General features: G+C 44.9%; 2 protein-coding genes across 3 annotated transcripts; both read left to right on the top strand.

Moving 5' to 3' along the window:
- The first annotated feature begins 892 nt into the window (after positions 1 to 892).
- Positions 893 to 6,267, top strand: PTGES2 (prostaglandin E synthase 2). The gene is made up of 7 exons (XM_065648480.1): positions 893 to 1,113; positions 2,124 to 2,318; positions 2,955 to 3,010; positions 3,617 to 3,769; positions 4,290 to 4,490; positions 4,752 to 4,869; positions 5,466 to 6,267. Exons 1-7 carry the CDS (start codon positions 907 to 909, stop codon positions 5,592 to 5,594), a joined length of 1,059 nt encoding a protein of 352 aa, XP_065504552.1. The 5' UTR covers positions 893 to 906; the 3' UTR covers positions 5,595 to 6,267.
- Positions 6,268 to 7,380: 1,113 nt separating this feature from the next.
- On the top strand, positions 7,381 to 25,823 carry ODF2 (outer dense fiber of sperm tails 2). Of its 2 annotated transcripts, none has more exons than XM_065648665.1 (20): positions 7,381 to 7,547; positions 9,429 to 9,513; positions 10,977 to 11,102; positions 11,717 to 11,887; positions 12,822 to 12,988; positions 14,043 to 14,172; positions 14,470 to 14,601; positions 15,146 to 15,220; positions 16,153 to 16,224; positions 16,542 to 16,658; positions 17,545 to 17,730; positions 18,553 to 18,662; positions 19,348 to 19,483; positions 20,147 to 20,257; positions 20,877 to 20,981; positions 21,461 to 21,619; positions 22,479 to 22,579; positions 23,128 to 23,290; positions 23,651 to 23,776; positions 24,527 to 25,823. In XM_065648665.1, the coding sequence occupies exons 1-20, from the start codon at positions 7,381 to 7,383 to the stop codon at positions 24,698 to 24,700; spliced, it is 2,613 nt and encodes an 870-aa protein (XP_065504737.1). In that variant the 3' UTR covers positions 24,701 to 25,823. The 2 variants fall into 2 exon arrangements, with proteins under 2 accessions (XP_065504737.1, XP_065504738.1); XM_065648666.1 differs by lacking the exon at positions 7,381 to 7,547 and adding an exon at positions 10,200 to 10,351 and having other exon boundaries at positions 9,432 to 9,513.
- Positions 25,824 to 26,029: the final 206 nt, after the last annotated feature.

Raw genomic sequence — 26,029 nt, forward strand, 5'->3', positions numbered from 1 at the left:
TTCCCCAGGCAGCTCCCGATCCACGGGGCTGCACCTCTGTCCCCAAGCCGCCCCGCGGGTGCCGAGGCTGCAGCAGCGAGGCCTTCGCTGCTGAACTCTGGCGTGCAGCCGTGTCCTCGGCCCTGCTCGTCCCCTGAGCCACCCCCGGGTCACCTTCAAACCTCCTCCCGCAAGGAACGAGCACAAGTCACTTTGCCCTTCCTCGACTTCGGCCCAGTATCGCTCGGACCTCACACACCCTGCGGAAATCTGATTGCTGCCTGTTTTATGTTATCCCCGAGAGAGATGTCGCTGGGATGAAAATAATTTAGAGCACTAATTCAAGCAGTGCTCCTGAGATAAACCTGGTTTAAGGGCTCCGTTCTTAAGTGGGTATTTGGGGCAAAGAAGAAATAAAAGGTTGTGTCCTCATTTAACGGCTATTCTTCCCTGCGGTCACCTCGCCGCGGGCAGTTGGCTCCACGCTGCGTGCCAAGTACGGAAACGGAACATTAGTGTAATTAACACTCATAACCACGCTTTAATGAGAAAGATGACGGCTTTTAGTGTGAAGGTTATGCACTCGCACTGCGAGTACGCGCTGGGCAGAAGCAGCAGCCCCCACCGGGCAGGACGTGCCCTCACAGAACGTATTTATTCCCACTTTATGCTTTGGTGTCTTCCGGGCAAACCCGGATTTTGTAATTGCTGTGAGAACACAGGGCCGCGCTCACCGCGGCTCCCCGCAGCCAGCCAGCCTCGCCCGCCCGCCTCGTGTGGAGCCCCACACCGCCGCCGCTCTTCCACCTCGGCGCGACGCCGCTGCCGCCATTTCGGAGGCGGGGGGCGCGCCGCGGGGCGGTCCCTTTAAGCACCCCCCCCCCCGCCCCGCTCCCTTCAGGCGCCCGCCCGCGCCGTGCCGGGAAGATGGCGGCCGCCGGTCGGGCCTGGCGGGTGGCCGCGCTGCTGCCGGCCTGGCGGCTGCGGGCCCCGGGCCGAGCCTACGGCGCCGCGGCAGGAGGGGGCGGCGGCGGCGGGGGCCGCCTGCTGCTGGGCGCTGCCTTCGCGCTGGGCGGCGGCGCCGGCCTCTACCTGGCGGCGCGGCAGCGCCTGTGGGAGCACTCGGCCGCTGAGGTAACGCGCTGCCGGGCCCCGCTCGCCGCCTCCCGCCCGCGGGCTGCGCTCTCCTGCCCTCCCGGCCGCTCCTCCCGCCGCCGTCCCCGCGCGGGGCAGCGGGCACGTTCCCTTCCCGCACGCCGGGCCCTGGCGAGGCCCGGGCAGGGGAGGCGGGAGCCTCAGGGAGCGTGCGGGCGGTTTCTTCTCGCTGCGGGGACCAGGCGGGTGGTTTTGCCCCGGTTTCTGTGAGGAAACCGCTTAAAATTGTGCAGAGGAGGCCCCGGCAGCGCTCTGCTTGCGGAGCTGTGAGGAATGTCCGGCAGCGAGAGCTCGCTGCGGTGCGAGCGGCGGTTTCTGTTAGACTTGGCGCTTTCTCCCAGCGCCCACGGAGGGTCGTGTAACCCAATAAATTGCAAATGAGAGACAAAGCGAGATGACATTTGCTTTACAAGGTGTGAGCGATGGTTGGCGTGGCCTGTCGGGTCGCTGAGGTATCGCGGTGCTGGGAAACGTCCCCCACCCGCTGCCTCCCCGTCTGTGCTGCCCGGGTCTCCCTGCCCCGGCTCGGTTGTGCGCAGGTTGGTTGATCCCTGGAATATTAATTTGGGCTGATACATGCCTAAAATCAGCAGCAGACTCTGCTCTCCACACCCGGGAGCTTCAACGGAAGTTATTGAGGGAGGGGAAACTGGATTTAAAAGGTTTTGATTTAAAGATGATTAAAATATGCGCGTGTTTTCGGAATCGAGCGTCGAGGGGTGAGCTGCCTGGATTTAGATTCTTTTTCTGGCTGTGAGTAGGAGTTGCCAGCACATTAAATATGTTTAGAAGAAATGGTATATGTTCCCAGTGTAAGGTGAATATTTGTGATGCCGTTTGAAGAAAGCATCTGTTAGCCAAGATATTTTGATGATCAGATGTTGAAACTGAATGTCAATGACGACTTTGTGACAAAAATAAGGGTGGAAGGAAGGTAATATTTATATTTTTACCAGAAAATGGAAGCTTCTGATCTCTTCCTTCCCCAGCTGCCTGCAGGGAGCCTGCAGCTCACTCTCTACCAGTATAAAACGTGTCCTTTCTGCAGCAAAGTCCGAGCTTTTCTTGATTATCATGGACTGCCCTATGAAATTGTGGAAGTGAACCCAATCATGAGGAAAGAGATCAAATTCTCTTCCTACAGAAAGGTGCCTATCCTGCTAGCCAATGCTGGAAGCCCTCTGGTAAGTCTTACTGTGTCAAAAGCTTGATTTCCCCACAAGCAGTGGTTTGGAGGCTTGTATCTGTGCTTTATCACATGCAGTAGTATCTTCAAATCGTCTTTTATTCTTGCAAGAGCCTAAGGTTTGTTTCATGCCTCATGGCCTCCTACGCCTTGGCCTTGCTAGAGTTTTTTGTTGGTATTTCTTACAAGTTGTTTGTGTAGTGACTTTATAATCCGGTGATTATCTAGTTTGTATCAGCCCTTATGCAGGGGTTTATATCTTGTGGGAGAAGAATGAGATCTCAATAATACTGATGATTCAACTTGACTCTTTTGGTGTTAGTGTTGCTTTCTTCCTTCGCTGCCAAGAGCCTAAATCTAAAGCCCACTAGTATTGCCTGTGTGTCTGCCCTCAGCTCCTCTGTTGTCAGAATGGGAGACAAATCTGAAGTGATAGTATCAAACGACCACAGAAGAGATCTGAACGTAGGGCTGTCTTTAGATGTGCAGGGACTTCTGTGGAAATGCAAGGGAGGAAAAGGGACTGCAGGAAAAGGGACTGGGAGCCTCAGCGTGCAGGGGAAAGAGTTTGGAAGAATTTCCTTTTCAATTTCACCCATCTCTTCTAAAAGTTTGTTTTAATTCTGTTTTTCAGCAATTGAATGACTCTTCAGTGATCATCAGTGCAATAAAGACTTACCTCATTTCCAAGTAAGAAAATGGGATGATGGGAAGAAGAGTTGAATGTGAATGGCCATAGCAAACTAGAGATTGAGAAAACTCTCTTGAAGTCAGTTATAAGTGTTTTGCTGACCTTGGTCTCTGAAGCTCTGGGTGTTTGGCCCAGCAGACCTGACCCTGGCTGTGATGCTGTGGATGGTCCCCGTATATGTTGTGATGTGTCTGCAGTAAAGCAAAGCTTTAACCTTTCAGATTTACTTTTGCACCTGTGCGATTCTCTTTGCACAAAACCTACTTAAATATGGACTAGCGTTGGTGCTGGAACTAAGATTGCAATTAGCCAGTTATAACATCTAGAATGAAGTGGAATTGCTGTGCCTGTGGCCTGTTAGGTCCATGCTACAAAGCACTTGAGAATGGCAGGAAGTTTTATGCCTGCAAAAACTTCTGTTCTGACACTAATAGTTATTTGCAAGTAACTGTTCCAGACTCTTTTCAAAACTTATCTCAAATAGAATTTGGAGCCTTATGGAGTTACTTTTAGTACAATACGTTTTAAAGTGTGTATCTTTTGATCTATCCTTTGATCTGCTCATTTTCGTAGCAGCCAGATCTGTGCTGTGTTTCTGTCCACAGGAGGAATAGCTTGGAAGAGATCGTGTCCTTTTATCCTCCTATGAAAACTGTGACTGAGCAAGGCAAGGAGGTATTTGAGTACGGGAATAAATACTGGCTCATGCTGGATGAGAAGGAGACAAAGCGAATCTATCCTGTCAATGAAGTGAGAGTGTAAGTGCTCTGAAGTTTCTGGGCTCTTCAAGTAGGGTCACAGCCTCTTCAGTATGTACTCAGGGGTGATGTAGATATAAAATCTCGCTGTGCTGGCAAATTCTGTCACATCCCCTTAACGTTTAAAACCTCGATAGTTAATTTGCTGTGTTTCTTACATAATTTGAAGCACAGTTCCCACCCTCATGGTCATACCTTGAGTTGCCTCCAGTTTCCCTCTTGGCCTTTTGATTATGTCACAGGGGAACACAATGCAGTACTGTTTTCCCTTTCTGCTTCGGTTCTCATATGAGGAGGAGAAGCTTGTGCTCTTAGTCTTAATTTTAGTCTGAGATTGGAGGAGCCTTGCCAAAGACCATGATCCTGAGTGCATTTCAGAGAGGTCACCAGAGCACAAGGCTGGGCAGGAGTTTTTGACAGATTTGTCCTTGACAGAACCTCTGGCTAATGCCACTGCGATTCTGTCTGCCTTCTGTAGCCCTGCAGCCTGTCCCTCATTCACTGTTTTGAATGCTTGCAGGGAAGAAATGAAGTGGAGAAAGTGGGCAGACGATTGGCTTGTTCACCTCATCTCCCCCAATGTGTACCGTACCCCCAGAGAAGCCTTGGCGTCTTTTGATTACATTGTCCGTGAGGGAAAATTTGGCACCGTGGAAGGTTTCTTTGCCAAGTACTTGGGGGCTGTTGCCATGTTCTTCATTAGCAAGAGGCTGAAGAAAAGGTTGGTACCACCAAGCAGCAAGTACACATGAAGAATAGCTCCTTAACCTCCTTAGCTGCGAGCCCCAGATGTCAAAGGGCAGAACCTCAGTGTTTTAAACTAAACCATTTAATCCAATGAACCCCTCTACTCATTTGTATTTAATCACTAACTGCCCCTTCACTCTCAAATACCTTCCTAATTCCCAGGAAAAGTCAGCCCATAAGATTAGAGATGATAAAAGGTTCTAGTGTCTTCAAGCTAGTTCTTCTCTTTATCCAGACATCACCTTCAAGATGATGTCCGAGAAGACCTGTATGAAGCAGTCAATGAGTGGGTAAAAGCTGTTGGAAAACATCGACTGTTCATGGGAGGAAGCCAGCCGAACCTTGCTGACTTGGTAAGAGGTTGATTCCTGCATTTATTGTTAGGTGTGTTACAAATTATCCACTTGCTCATCTGTGTGAAATAGTTCATACAAATATAGGGAGAGAAAATGAGTTACGCGAGATACCTTGTCAGTGTCCTTTGTGCAGTAATACAGTTCCCACATTAAGGGAACTTACATTACATAGGACCATTATTTGTTGTTTTCCTCCAGAGAAGTGTTTCCTAAGATGAAACCTACAGTTCCCACCTGTGGGTGGATGTTACTAATCATGTGGAAGCAGGATAAAAGTAGGTTACAAGCCAGGACCCCTGCACCAACAGTTCTTGGAATGCAAGGGAAACATTTCACACTGGGATTTGATGCAAACATGGGTTTAACTTTTGCCCCATAATTGCATGTAGATCCTGATCTTCCATTGCTGTTTCCTCTGGAAAAAAATGTGCGTATTCTTAATTACCTTTCTGCCATTCAGTCTTCCTTGCTAATCAGTGGTGGAATAGATGACAGGACAGGGAAAGAGCCTTACTGGCTGGGATGTTGAGACACTTGTTGGTACCCAAGCCATTCTCTTTCAGTGTTGTTCTGATCTTTGTCCTCTGGCACAGGCCGTGTATGGGGTCCTCCGGGTCATGGAAGGGCTGGAAGCCTTTGACGACATGATGGTTCACACCAAGATTCAGCCGTGGTACCGGCGCATGGAAGAAGTCATTCAAAAAGCTGAAGCTGCGGTCTGATGTCAGCTGCAGCTTCCTTCCTGAAGTACTTGCATGGTAAAAATCTTCAGAAGGAATGGCATCGATATTTTTAGCGTTGGACTGGTCACGGCTAGTGGAGTGACGTGCAGGTGCAGAGACTGTCCCATTTTGATTATCAAGTCTTGTTGAGCAGAAGGGATCCAGCGAGTGTGTGTTTGAACATGGTATTTGGAAGGATGGGGACAGGTAAAAGGAAGGGATGTTGGATGCTGCTGGAAAGGAGAAGCTCTGAACTGAAGAATGCAGTAAATAGGCTTCTTTTAGGCGAGAGCAATTCTCAGAGCAGATCACTGTAAAAGCAAGCCACTCCTGGCTAGTGGGTGTTCCAGCCGTGTCAGATACAGTGTGTCTGAGCAGGTCTTGCTTCCCGCTGTCTTCCGCTGCTCATCCACATCATCTGAAGTGTTTTCCTGACTGAGACACTGGATACTAGTTTTTAAGTGACATTTTTTCCTGCAATAGAATACTGTAAGCCCAGTGCTGAGGGAACTGAGGGAATCCACGGTACTGTGAAAGGCGTCCTTCCAATGTCAGAAACAATGCTGCACTCGGCAGATTGTGTGCTTTTAACTCTTCCATGTAAACGGTCCTTTCGGTACGTGGTTCTGTACGGTCTGCGAGGATAAAGGCTTGCTTCTGCCTGTGCCCCTTGTGAGATCTCTGAGTTCTTACCTCACCTGTTAATGCTCAGAAAGCACTCCCTGCACAGAAATCACAAATGCAGAGCAGCTGAGTGAAAGATTTATCTCATGTGAAATCTCTCTGGAATATCCATATCAATTTGGGTTTGTTTTCAAAAAAGAAGGATTAAGAGCAATCTGATTGCCTGGGGGGATCTCTAGATGTTTTTGCCATGCAAGAGTAACAAAGGATTTGCTGTTGTAGCAATTGGATTAGGAGTCATCTCGCAGGTAACGTTGTGCAATATGAAGTCTCCTGAGCTGTGCTGGATAGAACCTGACATTTGTTGTTGTGAGGACGATGCAGGTTTGAAAGGGAGTGATCCTCTGTGCAGCTCGAGGCTTAAATGTCCTTATTGTCAACTTGAAAAAGTTCTCTTTCCTTGGAAGGGAGGGTGGGTATTGGGGAACCTGGATTGTTGAGATATTTCAGGTGCAGCTGAGGTAGTTTTTTTGGGGAGGGGGAAGATGGGGGGAAAGCATCTTTATTAGGTATAACAACAAAGATTGTGATAGAGATGTTGTTTTGGTTTTTTTTCTGAATGTAAGCCTAGGTATAACTTGAGTTATGATCTGACATAGAGGGGAGAAGGAAGATGTTGATGGTGAAAACAGCTGGGTTGCTGGTCTGTGACTTGCTGCATGTTAAAGCTGTCCTGTACTGAAACTTGTGTTCCACAGTATCAAAATAGCAATTCTCGAGCACGTTGGTCATGCACAGGCAGGAGCTTGAAGACACCCTTTATGATAACTTAAAATATCCGTGTAAACGCGAGATGGAAGAAACGTGTTTCACAGCATCCTGAGCGGGAGCACAGTGAATGAGGTGCTGAAACCCCAGCAGCGGCTCCGCGCTCCTCGCCCGGCTGCCCCCCCCGCGGCGCGGCTGCGGCCCGTCAGCCAGCCCGGTGCGGCCGGGAGGGCTGGGCCAGGACCGGGGCCGCTCCCCGCGGGCTGCCGGGCTCCCGGAGGCCGGGCCGCTTCCCGTCGCTATGGCAACGGGCGGCGGGGCGGGGCCGTGTGACGCGGCGCGGGGCCTGTGACGCGCGGCCCCGGGCCCGGCGGAGGAGGGTTTGAATCGCCCAATGGGGGAGCCGCGCCCGCTGGCGGCTCGGCGGCGGCTCCGGAAGTGCGGCAGCCCCTCCTGCCCCTGGTGCAGCGGCGCGGCGCTGCGGGCCGTCCATGGCTGCGGCACCCTCGTCCGCCGCTCCCAAACCGCCGACGAAGAACTCTTGAGGCGGCAGCGGCTGCGGTGAGGCGGGGCGGAGCGCGCCGGGCCCTGGGAGGGGAAGGGAGGGAGTTCCAGAGCCCCTTTCGGCGCCTTCCCCGCCGTGTCAGCGGTGGGAGGCACCTCCGGCCTTGGGGTGGTTCTTCCCACTGCGAGGGAAAGCGGGAAATGCCGGGGAGTTTAAATAAATAACGGCAAAGGTGCGGGGCAGGCGCTGGGACGGGCCGCTCGGAGGCGGGGCCGCCCCTGGGGGGTTTCCAGCCCCCGCTGGGTAAAACCCGGCTCTGAGCTTAGAGCTGATCCTGCTTTGAGCCTGGGCCTGATCCCAGGCTTGGTCCCTGCCAGCCCGAGGTAGCCACAGATTCTTTGGAAAGCCGCGGGAGAAGTTAAACTTGTGAAATAAACCTTGTTGCTAGGGACGGCTGGGGACAGCGTTGCGACACTCACCGGGTCTGGGCTCTCAGCAGGAGGCGCTTTCGAATGGGGAATGTCCCCAGTAACAAGTGACAGGATGAGAGGAAACGGCCTCAAGTTGCGCCAGGGGAGGTCGAGGTTGTATCTGGGGAACAATTTCTTCCCCAAAGGGCTGTGGGGCATTGGAACAGGCTGCCCAGGGCAGTGCTGGAGTCACCATCCCTGGAGGGGCTGGACAGACGGAGACGAGGTTCTCAGGGACAGGGGGTAGTGCCAGGGGTGGGTTGTGGTTGGACTCGATGACTGTAAAGGTTTTTTCCAACCAAATCGTTCTATAATTTGGGTTTCACTTGTGGTGATTCAACAGCTCTGTAAGTTCTCAGCTGGTCCTGTAGCCGGTGCAGGTGTCTGGGCCTTGGCAAGGGTTTAACCCTTCCTTGGAAAGAAGAGAATTAAAACACAGCGGTGGTTGAGTTGTTTGTAGCTGGAAGCTGGGGAATTGTGTTCTATAGAAAACTGTCGCTTCCTCTTTCTGGTCAAGGGAAGCACTGCTCTATCATGTTCATAAATCTGACCTGACATACAGGTGTGTTTTATCTTAAACACATACTGCTTAAAAACACATGCAGTATTATTTGTTTTATTTAGAGCAGGTTGTTATGTGAACCTTGGCAAGCTGACAAATTAACCACTGAGCTATGCGGAGTGATTTAAATTCTAGTCTAGCAGAAGTATTGTACAAACACAGCAAATTGTGAAGGAGCGTTACCATCAGGTCAGCTAACTAAGCCTGATGCCACCACTTCATCGCTCCCTGGTAGACATTTGTCCTTTGGAGATCCCTCTTCCTTCATTCTTGTTTCTTCAAGTCCCCCAGGTACCACCAGGCAAGAAGCTGCTCATGCTGTAGCTGACTCCCAGTTCTGTGTGTGCTACTGGTGAGCCCACCAGTACGCAGGTATCTGCTGGGCAGGCAGTGGCCACATTGGTCTGTGTGGTGCTGGGTTTCCTTCAGCATGAGCGCTAATTTGGATGCATCTCTCTAGCCTGCACAACTGTAAAAACCTAGAACCTCAACACTTCTGTCAAGTTGTACAGAATTTGTTGGTGATGGCAGAATTTAGAGAGGGGTTGAGAGGGATGTACAGGTACCGTGGAACTGTTCAAACCTTGTTTTTTTTATGAAACTGGTTAAATACTGTAGTTAGAATTTGAAGGTTTGTAACTGTTTGAGTAAGGCCATCATGTAATTGTACAAAACATTTCCATTGATTAAACCAACTTTCATCATCAGTATTTAAGGAATTATAATCTTGGTCCTTCTCTCGTCCCATGCTTGTCAGAGGATGCCAGGGCACATCAGCTTTTGTTGTTTGGCCTCATACATTTGTTGTGTTTGAGCCTGCGTGTTGCCTTAAATTGAAAGGAAGAGGTGGTTCAGAAATCGGCACTTTTTCCTATCGGTGGTCATTTTTGTTATTTCTGTATCAGGTATCCCACATACACCAGCGATGATGTGGCTTCAGGCTCTGCACAGACCACATTGTCCAGAAGAGCTAAAAGCTTGAAATTAACTGTAAGTAATTTTACCTTGGCTGATAGAAACCTTCCTGCCAGAATCAGAGTAGTGCTGCTGGTGGATTTTTGCAATTGCATCACACCATTACCTCAACCAAAGCATCAAGTGCAAAGGTGGTGATTAAGTCTGCGTCTCTAGGTGTTTCCGTGTTGTGTTACATATTGGTTAAGATTATGCTTTTTTCTGATGATTAAAGAAATGTTGTGATCCAAAAGCTTTTAAGCATTTGTTTAACTTCAGAAAGACGCTTAAAGTTAAGCACGTATGAAAGAGTTTACAGGTTCAGGGTTCCAGGATGGAAGGATCTGATGATTTCTTGTTGATTTTTCTTGACTAAACTCTTAAATTAATGTTCCTTTTCTCCTCCCTTCAAATTTCATAATCAGATGGTGTTGGTTACTGGAACCCTTGATTTGCTTGCTTGCTTTAAGACTTGGAATGCTGATGACTTACAGACACCTGCTATCAATCCAACTGTATTTCATCTTTAACAACCGCGTTAAAAACAGAAAATACCTGAAGCAGATCAATTATTTGTATTAATCCTAGCTTTACAGCAAAATATTGTGCAATTCAAAATGGCAGATGCTACTGAAAGCAAGCTCAAGCTTTAACCAAAGCTGGCCATAGTTGCTCTCTGGCACAGAGGGAAGTGTTGTTATTTCCAGTTTCCTTATCCACAGGTTTCCTTTCATTGTATTGCCCTTTCCCATTTGGGAGAAGAGCCATGAAGAACCGTTCCTCATCTCCCCCTTTGCACGTCCATGTGGATGAAAACACCCCTGTCCATGTCCATATTAAAAAGGGTCAGAAAACCACCCCTGCAAAACGCCAGGTAGGAGTGTGTAGCTGGGTCTTTGTAAGGGCTACAAAGAGGAAGGTGAACGCTCCTAGAAGCACCACGAAATCTTCAAGGTCTGTTTTACCGTGGTATTAGAACTTTAAGACTTGAATTCATATTCATTGATGACTTTTCAATAACACGTCTTCTGTACTTACATATGATATAGAATATATAGTTACTTTTCACGTCCAAGTGTGTGACTGAGAGATGTGTTACTTCCAATGTGGTGTGGCTTGGGGGTATTTTTTTTTTTTTAAAATTCCTTTTATTTCCTGGATTTGTGTCCTGATAATAGTTTTTCTTTTGGTTTCATCCCTATTTTTGTAGGAAAGGTTTGGGGAAAGGTAATATCTAGGCTTTTCAAATTCCATCTTGATTGTATTAAATGTGTTTAGAAAAAAAAAGTCTGGATTGAAACCATCTTCTGGCCTTAACCACCTTCTGAGTCCGCTGAGCTGGTGTTAGCCTCCTGATGGGTGCTGGCTCCTCTGATCTGATGTATCATGTGAAACACTGATATTTTTGTATGCATGAACTTTCATTTGGTTTTGCGGCACTAACAATTGTACGTGGTTCTTTAGAAGTCTGTGATTTATTTTATTTTCTCTTCCTTTAGTCAAAACATAAGCAGAAAACGAAAGGAGATACCGTGAACGTGTGCCGATCTGTCCGGGCGAAAACTAAGGCCCCATGGGTGCGCCCAGGCAAAACATCTGTCCAGGAGTCCACCTGCAAATGGGAGGTACGGCTGATTTTTGCTCTTAAAAACAAACTTTCAGGTTTATCTGAGGTTGAAGGGAGCGGTTTTGTAGTGAGGGAGCTGGGCTGGTCTGAAAGAAGGCTACTGTCACCTACCATCCACCTTAAGTGTCTTCTGTGAATCTTTTTCACTTTTTAATATAGAAAAATTGGAAATTAATGAGCAACCTATGGTCATATCATGCATTTCTGCCTCTAGAAGCCAGAAAAATTTCTTTAGTTATTCTAGTTTTACTAATCCCCTTCAAGATCTCATCTGGAGGCACAGCAAGAAGCTGCTGTTCTTAGTCCCTTCCCACACATGGAGCATTTGTGCAGTGTTGTGTAATATTTTCTTTCTCATGGGTTGATAGTTTTGCCTTTGTGTTCCTGGCTCTTCCTAGATGAGAATTTGAACTTTCATTACTTTTTCTTCTTTTTTGTTCTAGTCTTTCTGTGTTTTTGGCCTTTCCCTGATGGAAATGAAAGAGCTGTTTACAATTGTTTTTTTTCCTTGCAGTGGTGTAACCTGGTCTCTCTTTTTGGCAAAGTTAGGGTTAGAATCCTGTTTATGATTTTATGCTAAAAAAGTTATGCCCTTTATTGCTTCTCTACCAGGGACCAACTCACCGCCTAGAAATTACACCTCCAGACTCAGAAAAATTGCTGTCAGTATTGCGCCTGAGTGACCTCTCTACGGATGAGGAGGATGCTGTTTGTGGCAAAATGAACGAATACGAAAGGAAAATAGACAGCCTGATGAATGCAGTGGGAACGCTTAAGAGTGAGGTGAGGGGATGGCATAAATACCTCCTGACTTAGGCTTCGTAGCTGATCCTTTGGCAAGAGGAGACTGGAGTCAAATCTTAGTGCAATGGAAGATTTCCCAGGCCAGTGGTAGCTTGCTGTTTGTTTGGTGTTTTGTTTTTTTTTTTTTTTTTAAAAAAAAAGGCAATCTGAGTTGTCTAGAAGAGCTGAACTTCTCTAGTGAGATCCTAAGCCCTACTATGAAACACTTACGAATATTATCCATTTAATAAGGTATTGTGGTGCTTCACTTTCCAAACAATCTGTCGTCTTCAGAAACAAGTCTGGTGTGACAATTCAACCCCTTTCTGTGTTCTCTCTTCTTGCACATCTTCAACTGTTCGTAGTGCTTTTAACTGCAAAATGGGATGCACGTGTCATTCAGTAGGAGCAGTTGTCAACTTCTGAGCCCTGTTCAGCTCTTGAGTAGTCTGTACCCAACTCCAGTCATGCTACCAGCAGTGACCCTGAGCTGCCACAGAACCTCCCGAGTAATCCAAAACGAGTAGATGGAAACAAAATGCCAGGGACTATTTAAGTTGATTAAACCCAGTTTCCTGGATCTCACAAAGTGATAGTGGAGAAATGGGAGCCACCTCCCGGCGTGTGAACGGCTGCCAGAGCCCCTTTCCTGCCATGTTTGAGGTCTGTCACACATCTCTTGCCTGATAACAATTTTTCATATGTGACTTAGAGCCAGGATGCTTGTGTCTCCCCATGTTCGTGGGATGGAGGGTGTTTCTAGGCAATGAATGAATTATGTCTCTTGTGTGCAAGAACAGCCTGGAAGTATCTATGCAAAAAAAAAAAAAAAGCAGAGTCTTTTAGTTGCTTAGTGCAGATGGTTTGCTGGATTCTCTGTATCACTTTAAAAGCACCTGGTTTGTCTTAAGTTCCATTTAAATATCTTTATCAGGTCAAGCTGCAGAAAAGGGAGGACCAGCAGCAAATGACAAAGCGTCTCCTTGAGGAGCAGAAAGAAGAACTGAATGAGGTCTCACAAGAGCTGGCAGAAACAGAACATGAGAATATAGTGCTCAGGCGCAATATTGAGCGTATAAAGGAAGAGAAAGAACTGACTATGTAAGAAAGCTCCAGTTCTCCATTGTTACTGCACGTAGTGGTATTTACAACGCACCCACCTCCTTTATTGCTAACAGTATTTGAGGCTGTAGGTTGTACGCTGGGTTGCAGCACTGCTGAAGAACTGATGTTCTTGGATTTTTTTTGGTTGCCTTTGAGAAGGGGGATTTCAGATGGCAGTAGCTGCAGAGAAGGGCTCTGGCATGATTACTGGAATGGAGAGAACTACTCTGAGAGCAACCTGAGCACAGTTGGCTTGTGTGGCCTGCTGGAGGGTCATCCTAGCTCTGCAATTAATATTTTGGAAATTAAAAGATGCTGTTTGAATTGTGATGACATTGGTAGAACAATAAATGAGTAAATATGGAGCTGAAAATGAGAGGAGAATTTTTTGCCTTTGTGAAAATCATACTGAGACAGGACTAAATCGTGTTGTATTGTGTTTTTTTTCTTAGCGACCCTGAAGATCTCCAAGTCTGACGTTTTTGCATCTGCTTTGTATCTAAAGAATTAGGGAAGTTTGTGTCTCCAGGGAAACACTAGTGTTTTAAGAGAGTTAGTTTTATTTTTTCCTTAAGAAAGATCACTTGAAAGTGAATACTGTGTATTCCTTTTTTCAGAAAACTTTGTGAATACTGCTGAGTTTATAAGCCCTCGCTGAAAACTTTAAGCTGTATATGTTGGTGTGCTTTCTTGGTTTATGTTCAGCCATTTGGCGTCTTAATTCTGGTGTGGCTTAAGTGCCCAGGAAAAGCACAGCATTGTGTTTTGGGTTTAATAGTGTGTGCAGGCTTTAGTATAAGCCCAGTTTGTCCCTCTAAGTTCTTGTTTGCTAGCTGTGGTCCTCACAAGCCCCTGGTATCTACTTACTGGCTTCTGTCAGAACAGCTTCTCCACTGAAGAGTAGGTAAACCTTAAGTGATGATTGCTTAGAGCATTTATCCTCCGATTCAACGGTTTTTATGAGTTTTAACTGAATCAACTGTATATTAATAGTGGCTGGTAGAGCTGTCAAAGCTTTGTGTTTTTTCTGATGGCTGGTTTCTGATTACAGGCTACAGAAAAAGTACTTGCTGGAAGAGAAGGAGTGTTTGATGACCAAGCTGAGCGAGGCAGAGAGAGATGGAGCCGCCGCAGGCAGGCAGATCCTTGCCCTGAAAAATACAATTGAGAGGCTCAACAAGGTAGGTGTTGTCCTTTTTCGTTCTTGTCTTTACTATGTTGTCCTCTTAGATGGCTGTCTTAAAAAGGTAACGTTACAGTTGCTGATTCAGAAAAATGTAAGGGAAAGTAGAGGGGTTGAATGTGCTTCGGTTGTCTGCTAGTTGTGTTTGGAAGTGGGGTATTTACTTGCAGCATCCAGACACCTTCTGCATATGTGGTGCTGACTATTGCACGGCTCACACTTGTGTCAGCTTCATACATTAATTCCCTGTGAACAATTATTTTCTTTTTTGTTTTGTTTTGGTTTTTCCCTCTAGGAGAAACACATGAGCAGTTCAGACGTTAACGCGCTGATAAGACAAAAAGAGCTTCTGCTCCAGAAATTGAGCACCTTTGAAGAAAGCAACCAGACACTACGAGATCTTCTCAGAGAGCAGCAGAACCGGGAGGTGAGCCCTGCTGTGTGCCTGAACTTGGAGCATTATAGGAGTCTGTGGTGCCTTGTGGACTGAAGTGCAATTTGAGAGCTTTTAACTCCTCTTTTCTTTTTTCCCACCCCTGCTGTTGACCCTGTGTCTTAAAGGATGGATATACTGCTTGTAAGAGCAATACAGAAATGAAATTGCTCTTCCTTCTGTAGTTGTATTCCATTTGAGCAAAAGCAGGCTGGTGGTAACAGTTCTTTCAGCCAGCAGTGAGACTGGAGAAAAGGACTGACTTCTTCCACATGACTTTCTCTGAGTAGCAGGAGAGTTCAAAAAAATTTTAAATTGCCATAATACTTTTTATTAAAATCTTTGACTGAGAACTGGAAAAGCTTTCTGAGATAGGTGATGATATGTGAAAATATTTAGCAAATTTGATGCTTCTGGGTATCTTCTGAGAATTGCTGCTGCAACTGGGAGGAAATAGTTGATTTGCTCAGTTCCATTTAAAGAACCTGTATAAAATTGAGGTTTTAGTTAACAGTTTTTCTCCATATTTGTTTTGTAGAAGGAAGCTCAGAAGGTACTGGAGCGTCAAAGAACACTGCTCAAAATGCTGGATGACTCAGATGCAGAGAAAGCGGTAAGCAGACTGCAGTCCCTCTTTTTTTTTAATGATGAAGCAGAGAGATCTAAAATGACAAGCTCTTCTTTGTCTTGTATTCAACTGTCAACTCTTACACTAATGCCTTTTACACCAATAAAAGTGTTTTGGCTTTTGTGGTAATCACATCCACTACATTTCAAAGTGGATTTATTTTCATAGCCTTTGAAATATAAGGACTTACTAAGAATGGGGATAGCACAACTGAGACCTACATAGAAAAGCACCATTAGGATTTACAGTATTCAGCTCTAAAGGAGAACTTAAGCCTGTTCTTATAATGTTTAAGCACAAATGATTCTGCTTACCTTTTCTTATGGTACTGAATGTACACAGCAAAAATTGTACTACATGTTTCTTTAAAAAGAAAACTCTGGGGGTGGGAGAGAAAAAACATCTACTGCCAAAATCCTGACTGACGGCCAGGATAGAATTCTTCAGTTTGGAAAGTATCTTATTGTTTCTGTATGTTTATCATGTTATCCTTAGAACCAGAAAAGCACAAAGAGGGTAAGCTTTCTGGATCTGCTTCTGTCACTGAATGAGTGACCTGGTGCCAGTTTTTGTTTGTTTCCTTATCTGTAAACGGAGGAAAGAGTTCTTACATTGCCAGAAGTTATAAAACTTGCTGTGAAGTAATGCCCTTTTTTGTCTGTGCAGTATATAGTCCTTGTCAGGTCCTTGTTCTTGACTGGGTATCCTTTGCCCTATAACACAAATGCGTGTGTATCCCTTTTGCTTTCTGCCTGAGGGAGTGCAGACTGTTTTTCTGGGCTGAGGATGCTGTTGCTGTGGATGCTGGACAGTGCTGTGGATCAGAGGGTGTCGGGGGAGGCAGTTACACCTCTTCCCTCCACCTGCCAACCTAAATGTGTTTTTTACTTAACATCTAGTGGTATTTGTTTTCCCAGGAACTTCAGTTTAGGCTACAGGAGAAAGAAAAACAAGTGGATAATCTCACCGCTGAGATACAGTCAGAAAAGGTAGTTTCTTTTTTCTATTTTCCCCTCCCTGTTCCACCTTCCAGTTCTGTAGAACCACAGATAGTCCAAAATGTAGGTTTGTACTTGCAGACGATTACTTTTTAAGGGATCAGATGATTGGCTTGCTTATAGAACTGGACAAACTGGTACCCTTTCCCACATAGTTGGTGCTTCAGTTTTCTGCTATTAGTAATAAAACTTCCATCCCAAAGGTCAATATGTAGAATTCTCTTTGCTCTGGCTTATCATGTTGGAAAGTATCCCTTCTATTAGCTTGGTGAGGAAAAAGGTGTGTGTCCTGTTTGCTTCTTATTTAGGACCAGGCAAGGACGGCATCTGAACTCTCCAAATCTATGGAGGCTGTGAGAGGCCATTTACAAGCGCAGCTGCGAAATAAAGAAGCGGAGAACAACCGGCTGACCATCCGGATACAGGTGTGTTTTCAGTGCTCCCTGGGGATTGTCTCTTCGTTTAATCTCATGAACTGAATTGACTGACGAGGGAAGTAACGCTCACCAACTGTTTTTCTACTGCATCTGGTAGACTGAAATATTGGCTGGTGGTGGTCGTGCCACTAACACACCCCATACTTTTCAAATGAAGAAAAAAACCTTTTCACTTCTGATGCGTGAGGCAAAATCGTAGCCTTAAGGTCTATGTGCATTTATTTGATACTTTTTTCCTAATTGCTACATAGTTATTTAAAAGTTGGCTTTGTTTTAGCTGAGCATCAAGACATATTGTAAACTTTTTAATTTGCTTTCTGGGAGCAATGCTGTACCATGAGTTCCTGTATTTAAGCACACTCATGCATGCTTTCCACACTATTAATGAGTAGGAGAAAGTTACCCTGGTTTATTTTGATTTAAGTCATATGTTTAATGTATCTGTTGATGTTGTGATGATGTTATGATGAACATGTGTGTGTTAATGGTTTAGAAGAGCTTTATTCTGTTAAGCTATATAGCTGCATAAAGCAGCGTTATATGAGAGCATTTCAATTAATAAAGAGAATGTTCTTGGGTAGATCAAAAGACTAGTAGACCAGACCAGTATTTATCTTGGTCAGGAGAGGAAACGGGTATTTTAGAGAGCAGCTTATGAAAGAAGAGAGGAAGGCTCCTGGAAGGAAAGGACAGACATGTCTGTCAGCATCAGGACAGGATTGTGTCGGTGAAACGTTGAGTGCAAGTTCCTCCGGGCTGTAGGTTCGGGATTCGTGCCCAGCTCTTTCCACTGTTTCTAGGAAATTAGTTGCTGCTTTGGGAATGCAGGTGTAAGGATGTTATTCCATATGGTGTGTTTTCTTCCCCCCTGCAGAATCTGGAGCGCAGTGAAGCTCAGCATAGGGCGGAGGTGGACTGTATCATGGAACAACTGAAAGACCTCAGGCAGAAGGGAGACCGTGATAAAGAGGCCCTGAAAAAAGCCGTGCGTGCACAGAAAGAGCGGGCAGAGCAGAGTGAAGAATATGCAGAGCAATTGTCTGCCCAGCTAGCAGAGAAGGTACCCGAGAATACAGGAGGAGAGACCTCATTTCAGATCATGCATCTAAATCTTTGCCTTCTGGTAGCAGCCCTGGGGAGACTCTCTGCTTTCAACTAATGGGATTTATTTCTGTCTTGATGCCCTGGCCCATTTACGCTAAGTTTAGAACAAATCCAGTTTTCTCAACTGTCGCTGTATTCGCTGCATGTCATTAACGTAGGACGTGCAATAACTTAAATCATTCTAAACCAGCAGATCTGAATTTTCACCTGGTTCTTTAGATCTATCTGAGGATTCACAAAAGCCAGTAAAATAAATCCTTGTAGTTTTGGCTGAAAATTCTGAATGGAGTTGGTTGTTAATCAAGAAACTAGTTAGAGCAGAAAAGTACAAAGACTTGTACTGGAATTTCCTGTTGAAAAATGACTGAAGGATAGCAAGGAAAAGTAGAAAAGTTAGGACTAAAATCAGAAGGGAATGTGGATTTCATACTACTTGACTTATTTTTTTTTTTCCTCGTTTTTAGAATTCCAGGGACCAGAGCCATTGGTAGAATCTTAGCTATGCTTTGTATTTCTGATAGTTCATCTGCCTTCAAAGAGGATTATTCTTCCACTGCTGTTATGTCTGTTGGCTGACAATAGTGTTGGAGAACACCTCTCTTGGAAGGATCAGGAAGAATAAAAAGAAATACTTGTCCTCAATATTTTAAAAGTTTTAGTGAACTCTCTGCACGTTATGCTTACCCATATCAGCATTTCTGTGTATTGTCTGCATATCCCATGTCCAGTGACATTTTTGTCACCCTTGCTCTTTTCCTCATGTGTTTTTGTTTGATAGGACAATTATGTTGCTGAGGCGCTGTCTACGATGGAGTCCTGGAGGGGCCGCTACAACAAAGTAGTAAAGGACAAGGGCGACCTCGAAATGGAACTCGTGACACTGAACAGGTTAAAATAAAATCAGTGTGGAGAAACAAGTATGAGTGGGGATGAGTTCTAAGTTAAAGGATAATTTAATTGAATAATTTCATTAAATTTAATAGTTTAATTGGGTTGCTCGTAAATATCCAAGCAAAACCAGCACTGCCTAAGGGCTAGAGCAGAGTTTGGAGATAGAGATGTGGCTTCTGGTGCTGACTTGCCACAGCAAAGGCAGGCTTTTTAAGGGCTTGCTGACCCTTAAAATTCCCTATTCCTTTGCCATTTTGTGATGCTTTGAAAGAATTAAGGTTATGTTTCTTTTGAGATCTGTTCGAGACACTTGAATGAAGGGATTAAAAGAGATAGGCAGTATAGTTTGTGCCAATTTTGTTTTGAAGCGGAATAAATGTATTGGTATCACTGCAATACAGTTGTTGCTGTGGGGAAAAAAATCAGTAGTTACAAGAAGAGAGAAGCACATCTTTATCCTACGTATCTTGGAGGCAATGCATTTGAGCTCCAAGGGGATGACTCAAACTAATTCCCAGCAGATTGAGGTAATAAAACAATGTAACACATACGTGTGCATAATGTGACTGCAGGAAGAAGATGAAAGGAGAGGGAAAAGCCACCTTTCTGAAGCTAATTTTCAAGCATTAGGAACATTATTCTTTATTGTCACTTAAGGAGTAATTTTCATTCTGTATGGCAGCCGTGTTGAAGACCTGCAGCAACAGCAAACAGTCCTGGAGGAGAAGATGAGGGAGGACAGAGATGCTTTGATGGACAAATTGAACCAACAGGCTACAGAGACAGCTTCCTTCAAACTGGAGAATGAAAAGCTAAAGGTCAGTGATTCTAGGAATTTGAAGCTGAAATGCTCGGGGAAAAAAGGGAGAAATTATAACAAGTTACTTGCAGAGTTGAATTGCACCCATTGCTGCAATTGGGTTTCAGATCAGTGTCACCATAACCTGAGAATGATAGGGCAAGTATGCTGAGATATAAAGAAGAGTGAATTCTTTGGGAGGACTGGATTTCTTCCACGTTTTGGCTAGGAGTATGTCAAATCCAAGTACAATTTCTTCCAGCTGGGATCTTACAACTTGTCTTTACCTCTTCATGCTGCTGTCCAGAGAACAAACAGCATTCTCACACACAGAATGGTAATCTCCAGAATGTGAAAAATGGCTGGCATATTTCTCCTGTCATCTCTGACCACTGGCGATCTCATAGGTGACCTACATAACTTTCTTCTTGGAAAACTAGGCGTTGATCCAAATAAGGAGTGACCATAATCCAAGTAGGACAGCCCATTCAGACAAATGGGAAGATTGCACATCCATCCCAAACTTCTGTGCTCTGCTGGTGTAAATTTGGCAATCTACTGAAGTCTGGCAAGTTTTGCCAACTTAGACTGACAAATTTATTTTTCTTCGTCTAGATGATGTTAGACAGCTAGCGTGGCAGTTACTCCCAAGCACTCGATGGAAGATGTTTTCTTTTTTCAGGCTAATGTGGGCCCAGTGGAGGAAAAGCTGACCCAAGCGCAGAATGAAGTGGAGGAGCTCAGGAACTCTGTCAAGAACTATGAAGGGTTGATTGAAACCTACAAGTCACAGGTAGGCATCTCATCCAAACCTTCAGCCCTTGCACAAACAGCTTTTCTCCCTTCACTGTTGTGGCTTATTCTGTAATACCTTAACCCTTTGTTTGCTCTTGGATGATGTTGCAGTTTCATATGGTTTTGGTTCTTTTAGCCCAACTTTTTCTCAAATGGCAGCATTCTCACTGCTCTGTGCTGTATGCTGAAGTGTGGAAGACTTTCCTTCCTCACCGTGCACTGATAACTCAGTCATTAGGGGGAGCTGACTCCCACAGCAGAGATTTTGATTAACGGAAAACAAAAAACTGGTTTTAATTATTTGACTTCTCCTTGCTCCTTTTCAAGTACTGGCAGGTACTTTCAAGTGGCAAGTACTGTTTTTTTGGCTGCTTTTTTGGGGGGAATTTGTATATTGTGGTAGTAGGAAGACAAGGCAAGAGGGGAGAACACTTGGTGGGAAGCTGCAGTGATCCAGATGGCAAAAGAAGAAAGTGAACCACCAAATACAGCTCTAGAGTGGTGGTCAGTGTGGCAAGAAACTCATTGCAGATCCTTGAGCAGTTTTAGTTACTCCAAAACATTGCACATTTCTTGAAAGCTATTTATTAAAGTATGTGGGGTTTTTTTATGTCCAGCTATTGAAGAACCGAATGGAAACAGACGAATTGATGGTGAAGCTGGAGCAGTGTGATAAAGAGAACAAGACTCTGAGGGATGAAATGAACAAGGGGGTTGACCAGGTAACTGTTCCTCAAAGACTTACATGTTGTAGGCATTCATGGATCTTCGTGTTGTGAATCCAGGGAAAAATGGCTGTGAATAGGAAATGCAAGGCTTAAAATCATAGAATAATTTGGGTTGGAAGGGACCTTTAAAGGTCATCTAGTTCCAACCCCCCTGCAATGAGCAGGGGCATCTTCAACTAGATCACGTTGCTCAGAGCCCTCAGCTTATCTAACTTTTCCTTTTCCATTAGTTTTTCTCAGGAACTGTTCATTCTGCAAAACTTATTGGACATTTAGCAACTTCTTTTTGACTATATGGCATTCTTCAGAGGTGTTTAAGAGAAAGTCTTTTGGAGTAGGAGAAGACCTTAAGCTTTGAACTCCAACACTGGCCAAATATCCACTCAGTGTCATCAGACTAACAAAGCTTCACTGAAGCTGAGAAGCCTTATGAACATCTGAAAGTGCCTCATGTTCTCTTCTTTTGACTGTAGGCGCGTAAGCAGTTTGAGAACCAGCTTACTGAACTGGAGAAGCTTCCTGAGATCCTTAAGATCACAGAGACACAGCTGGCACAATGTCAGGACCAGCTTCAGAGTTATGAGAAGAAGAACATGGAACTGTCTGTCATGATCGCAGACCTTCGTCAGCGGGTAAGGGAGTGGCAGAAAAATCCTGAAGCACTGCAATCTGCGCCTCTGAGTCCAAAATGAATTTCTAATCACAGGAAGGTTCAGTCTTCATCTCTGCTCTCATCTCTTTTCAAAAAAAGATTAAACATGCTCTGCAAAATGAAGGTGTGTGCCATGTCTTTGTGCAAGAAGTTAACAGCGTAGCTGGTAGAATTCCTTCCTATTGGAAAGGTTTCTCATCCCTTGGTGCAGAACCTTATTGGGACTCAAATAGCAGCAGTGACAATGCTTGCTAATGCCAGCGCTCGCTTCTGTTACTTCCATCATCTTGTCAGCTTTGCCTCCTGTGTTTTTCTGCTGATAGTGCTGTCCCAACCTTGTTTCCTCACCCTGATTTCAGGTTTTCCACTCCCTGCTTTTTGTCCCTGGAAGGACAGCGTAGGTATTGCAGGATAAGTAAAGACAGGCGTGACTTCCACAACCCTGCTTCGAGACACAGCAAATGATCTTGCAGTCTGACTGCTTTACTCTAATTATAAACCCTGATGCCTTTGTGTGCTGCTGTCATGTATGTGGCTGCTTTTAATGTCTGTGCTTTGCTGTGCTTGCAGATGGCTGCTCTGCATGTAAGAGTTTACAGACCTGGCTTTTCATTTGCAGTACAGAAGGATTTTTCTCGTACCTTTCCCAACATTAGCTGGAAGCACCAGCAAAATGAACGTTTTGTGCTTTGCTTTTCTATCCACTGTTCCTTTTCTGGGGCTCTCCAGAAATTATGAATTGAGCATGTTTCCTTCTGGAGACCTGCATATGTTTTGGGTGTTTGGTCGTGTGTGTTTAGTGACTATTCTGTAAAGTAATTACTTACTGTAATTTTTAGATTGAGCTCCAGGGAGACAAAATGGAGATGACAAGAGAGAGGTATCAGTCTGCCCAGGAGGAGAAAAAGCAGCTCACCTTGAAGGTGGAAGAGCTAGAAAGGTTAGAAATATTAGGCTCTATCGCTCTCTTAACCTTCCATTTCCATCCTCTTCCTGTTGTTTTTTCAGGGGATTGAAACAGCTTCAGTTTTGTTCCAGTCCCCCACATGCCTCCAGGATTTTGTGCATTTGCTTATCCCACAAGGATCTCTAATCAGTAGTGGTCCACTGGAGACAGGGTTATAGGTTTTTGCAGCACCGTTTATGGATGTCATTAGAAAGGATGGTGAATTACGTGGCAGATAAACCAGCTCCTTCTCAAATCTAGCCTGACAGTTTTGAGATTACTGCATATTACAGTGGTTTTATTCGTGTTTATAAGTTATTTTTAGTGACAATGTCTGGGAAAATGCAGGTATGTGGATACTCTGTATATCCTTCAATCTTCGAAATTCTGATTTGAGAAATGGATGAGTGTTTCTTGGGGCTTTCCCCTTTCAAGGGGGAATAGCCTCTATTCCCAGACTAGGCAGGACCTGACAAAAATGCAGACTGAAATACGCTCCACTTAAAATGAATAGGTTTCCTTCCCTTATTGTCTTAACGTAGAAAACTAGAGACAACGAATGCCCAGAACATAGAATTCCTTCAGGTCATAGCAAAACGTGAGGAGTCTATCCACCAGTGTCAGCTGCGGTTAGAGGAGAAGAGCCGTGAATGTAGTTCCTTGGCACGTCAGCTGGAGATGGCCATCGAGGATGCCAAAAGACAAGTAAGTAATTTCTTGTGTTTGAATTTGTCCAAAACTATCCAGACTGTAGAAGGGGAACAGCGAGAATGCTGGGAATACCTCCTCAGCCTATGACCAAGTTCCTGAAATCAATCACGCTCAGTGAAATACAGATAATAAAATGTATTGTTGCTTGTTTGTTGGCACTTAAGCCATTGAAAAACTGAACCCTGCTCTCCAGTTTGCAACAGAAGAGAGGAAAACACAGAACCGAGCTGCTGCTTATGTATGAGAATGTATCCAATGAAACATTATAGGGCTTTTGTGGACAGTGGGGTAGGGAAAAATTATTCTTCTATAAACAACTCTTTAACCAAGTTGTTGTTCTGGTGTTACATGTAGGTGGAACAAGCTCGAGAACGAGCAACGTCTAGAGAGAGAGCAGCCCAGTCCAAGATGTTGGACTTGGAGACCCAGCTGAGTAGGAACAAAACCGAGCTGAACCAGTTGCGTCGGAGCAAAGACGATGTGAGTGACTTGCAAGGGATGCTCTTGCTGTGCTGGTGTCCTGGCAGCAGCTCCATAAACCCAGGTGCTATGGGTCACTGCAAATGTCGTGCAGAGCTGTGTCTGTGACGTGCTGTTGTATGCGTCCCTGACAGATGTGTGCTATGACATGTCTGTTGTGTCACTAATTCAGGAAAGCAGATTCTCATTTGCTTCGTACTTACAGCAGCGATCTGAATGAGCTTGCTCTAAACTTATGTGTGTCTAAGAAAAGACTCAGACCTTATCTTCAAATGAAATTTGCACCAAATATCATGGACAGATCTCAACTTCACTTACTCCTTGGTTATCTAAGAGAGAATGCAGTTTCTGTTCTAGAAGAAAGAGTTTCTTCTAGAAGAGAGGAGGAGAATCTTTCATAATGTCCTATTTACCCCGCTTGTTTACTTGAGTTTTACTTGGAATTGAGTTGGCACAGGCATCAAGCTGCTTTTCAAAAAGAGTGTGTTTAATTCCCCATAACTACAGCTAATCAGTTTTAAAAGCCCAACTGATTAGCTGTGTTGTCTCCTGGTTTAATCAGCGTGTTGTTGAATGGAGTTGGAAATGAGCAGAACAAATTATAAGTATCGTAGCACTGTCTATGGTGATGCCATGTGCTGCTGTGCTAATTCTTGCTGTCCTCAGCGCTTGTGGGGAATAGCTGAAGTTTAACGTGAATAGGATGGATGTTGCTGCCTTTCAGCCTGTGTTTTGTGTTTCCTCACGTAGGCAGAGCGCCGATACGAAAGCCGCTTACAGGATTTAAAGGATCGGTTGGAGCAGTCGGAGAGTACCAACCGCAGCATGCAGAACTATGTCCAGTTCCTCAAGTCTTCCTACGCCAATGTTTTCGGAGAAAGTGCCTTCCTGGGCTCCCCCAGCCGCTCTCGTTCTTCTCCATGATGACAACGCTCTCCCTGCACCTCTGCTGCTCAGCACAAAAGGAGCCCTATTTCAAAGCCATATGTTTTTTAGGAATAGGCTGGGATTTCAGGGTCACTATTACGAGACGTTTTCCTCTTTTCCTTGCAGCACGAGATGATCAAGTGGTGGTGACGTGTGTCCTAAGGCAGGGGGTATCAGCAATACCAGTTTGGTGTTGGATGTTGGCATTGCACCATAAACTGTGCCCCAAACCCGGGTGGTTTTGGGTCCTTTTCGTCCTCTAAGGTCCTGATGGTTTCAGCTCTTAAAACCTGTCAGTGGTTTTTTGAGCACATTAGTATTTTTAAGAACTTTTCCTTTTTATGCTTATTTTTTCATTCTGTTTCTGTGTTGGAGGGATCATGTGGAAGGTTTTTGTTTGTTTTTAATTTTTTTTTAAACTATTGAATGTTGTATTGATACATTGGATGAGAGGATGGTGGGAGAGGGTCCACCCACCAGCAATGTGAAGCTGAAAATAACTTAAGTGCCTGGGCTCTACACTTACAAGAGATTATCTCCTGAACAACCACAGTGTTTGTAAACAGTTTTATACCAGAAATAATTATTTTGTTTTTTTTTTTTCCACTTGATTCTTGTATACTCTCTGATCCTCACCTTTTTCTGAGCGTGTTGCTAACGTTGCTTTACTCCTCTCACCCTGGTTTCCTGATCCTGAATATCCCCAGGACTGAGCCAAAACCAGCTGCGTGCAAAGGAAAGATTGCGGTTCAACCTCAGTGGCCCTTCGGTTGAGGTCCTAGCGTGGGTGCCACACGAGTTCGGGGTGCGCGTGAAATACTGAACTGGTCTTAAGCCAATTAAAGAGCAGCTACAGTTGGTTACTCAACTTCTTCATTGAACCAGGCTGCACCATCTCCTGCAAAATCAGTTCTTCTAGTGCCCTGTTCTTTCCAGTAAGTGGTTCTTATGGGGGAAAAAAATAAGCATTGCTTTTATTTTTATCTCTTTTGTATCTTATTTATGTGCGATGTGGTCATTGGGTGGTATTTGTGACACAGACTTTTCTAAGTGAATCAATTTTTTGAGTTCTGTAATTGTGGGTGTGTATAACAATTTTAAAATCCTAACGGTGCTATGGTAATGCAAACAATAAATACATTTTAATTTATTATGTTGAGGATTTGCTCTTCCTTGTGCTGTGTCTAGGGTCTCCTTCCCTTTTTTTGTGGTTTAAAACTAAAACATCAGTGTGTTATCAACCTTACTCTCGTAATAAATCGAAAACAACCAGCTACGAGGAAGAAAATTAACTATCCCAGCCAAAACCTGTGTTTCAGATTTAAA

This window comes from Caloenas nicobarica, chromosome 19, assembly GCF_036013445.1.
Source record: "Caloenas nicobarica isolate bCalNic1 chromosome 19, bCalNic1.hap1, whole genome shotgun sequence".
NCBI classification, from domain to species: domain Eukaryota; kingdom Metazoa; phylum Chordata; class Aves; order Columbiformes; family Columbidae; genus Caloenas; species Caloenas nicobarica.